Source organism: Odontomachus brunneus, unplaced genomic scaffold (assembly GCF_010583005.1).
Source record: "Odontomachus brunneus isolate Ranch 3 - 2012 unplaced genomic scaffold, Obru_v1 Obru_scaffold_074, whole genome shotgun sequence".
Lineage (NCBI taxonomy): Eukaryota > Metazoa > Arthropoda > Insecta > Hymenoptera > Formicidae > Odontomachus > Odontomachus brunneus.
The window spans coordinates 1554491-1556770 of NW_022639524.1; the positions used below are offsets into that span (position 1 = coordinate 1554491).

Below are 2280 nucleotides of genomic sequence, written 5' to 3' on the forward strand. Positions count from 1 at the left end.
TAAAAAGTGGTTTTAAAATAAGTCGTAATTAATATTTTACTGATATATGTAAACTTACCCACGTCGCTATCAACGTCTTCTACCACCGTTCTTATAGGCGAGAAAATCACATGTTTGTTCGAATTTCCTGGGCTATGGAAAATAATAATCATTAATTTCATATATTTTTCTAGTGTATTGTAGTTTTTATATAATTTACGATATTTCGCTTACCTAGTATGGTTGAGTACAACCCCGATCATACCCCAGACATCCTCCATTTCCTCCCCGAAATCACGCCTGATTATGAGGATTTCCCTCACAATTTCTTGGATCCGATCGTTACAAAGTCTTCCGCTGTTAAACAGCAACACGAGTAGCATGCTGCTGCATTCGCAAGCGAAGATATAAAATAAATTATAGTTTTCCGCGTCGTCGCTTTCCGATACGCGAGATAAATATTTCTCGCGATTGATATTCGGGTCCGCGTAAGAACCCGCGACGATACATTTGCGCACTAGAACACTTAATCGCGACATAGTATTCACGTGTTGTGTTGTCGAGGTCTGTACAACTTGTGTTTTCGAAAAATGTAATTCTTTTTTCGGGAGGGGCTGTTGAAGATAAAAACTAAAAGGATGTCTCTACCCAGTATCTCTATGCATTAGATAAAATTCTTTTCGAATGTTCTCCTCAAAAGATCTTTCTGGAATATTCGAGAATATTCTAGGCGCGCCGGAGAGGGGGAAAGGCCAGTGGGTGGCGCGGCCCACTCGCGAACCACTGCCAACAGGAAGGGGGGGAAAGGCCGCGTCGGGGATGAAACGGTCAATTATATCGATATTATGTTAAAAAAAATATGTGGAAAGATATGTCGGTAAAAACAAATCAATAAAAATTACCAATTATGTCGGTAATAGTATGTTGGTAAATATGTTGGTAAAAATATATATATACGTTGGTAAAAATATGTTGGTAAAAATACCGGTAATATGTCGGTAAAAGAAATGTCGGTAAGTCCCCTCTCCCGCGTGACGTCAGCCCCCCGCGCCCGCAGTTCCCCTCGCCCCGCACCCCCCCCTCAGAGGACCTGGGTTAGAACCCGCCTAGTATACCTACTAACAACACTATCTGCGTCCCGCGCACCGCGCACAGTATCTCGCGAGCCATCACCTAAACAAAACCTCTGACAGCTTGTATACAATCGACCGAAAACCAATGGCGTCGACATCAACCGTCTGATTTAATGTATAGCAGCAGCTGATTTTAAATATACAACTCAGTTTTTTTATTCTATTGTTTCAACATTATTCCGCCCCCTACGAACTCGAACCGACGAGCGTAATCCGGAACGCGACGCATCGCAGTTATAAGCCCATCTAGAATCTTATCCGTTCAGCTGTTATAGTCGAACGAGGAATTGTGCCTGTGTTCAACTAAAGTCGTCGCGTAAATATACACGGTCGGCCGCGAGCTCGTTGCTTGCGCTTACACTTGGCTTCGCGACACTACCGTGTCACTTGATTCGACGCGACAAGCAATCGATGCAATTACAATGACCGTAATATCGTTCAATATAAATAAAATGTAACAACGTGCGATACAAATTCAAAATGAATCGATGTCCATCTACGGTAAACAGAGTGCGATTCGTTACAACGAATAGAGCAATATTTCGCCATGAAGCTACAAGAGTGAAAAGATTCTCATTGTATGACAATGCCAAATTACGTTCTCCAGTTGAATGCGTCAACATATTATTCAATCGGCGGTGTTTATCTGCTACCATTATACGATCATCATTGTTATCGAACGAACCAGCGGTAACGCGTTGGCGCATAGCCGTCGCTTGAACAGATGCAATACAACCGAGATTTTTCCTCAAACATTTTCCAAATTCGGTCAAGCTCCATGACACAAAAGACGCGGATTGCGTTTCAACACCAACAAAATATTCATCGAATATTGATCTGTGAAGTTTGCACAAATGATTTGTCGTCGTTGTGGTCGTCGTCGTCGTTATCGTCGTAACTGCTGATTTTATTATTGAAATCATCATCATTATCGTCGTCGTAGCAAGGTGTGAACCATGTGTGCGCGCAGTGGAATAAAGTAGAGAAAATATATCAATGTTTAAAATTTTTTTCATTCATTTATAATTTTATGATTACGCAGTCGCGTGAAATTGAGAGATAAGAAAAAGTGAGGCATAAAAATGTTTTTCACAGTTTATTTACTCACTCATTTGAAATTGATATAATATTACAAGCGATAGAACCGATAGTACACATTCCCCGAGCG

At 41.1% G+C, this 2280-nt stretch overlaps 1 protein-coding gene across 1 annotated transcript in view; it reads right to left on the reverse strand.

The window, feature by feature from the left end:
• LOC116847129 overlaps positions 1–565 on the reverse strand; it is a 1138-nt gene extending 573 nt beyond the window's left edge. Inside the window, exons 1-2 of the mRNA XM_032821793.1 lie at positions 214–565; positions 59–132 (exon numbers count right to left, since the gene is read on the reverse strand). Coding sequence (XP_032677684.1) covers positions 59–132; positions 214–518 — 379 coding nt within the window. The 5' untranslated portion in view covers positions 519–565. The remainder of the gene's footprint in view (positions 1–58; positions 133–213) is intronic.
• Between the last annotated feature and the right edge of the window lie 1715 nt (positions 566–2280).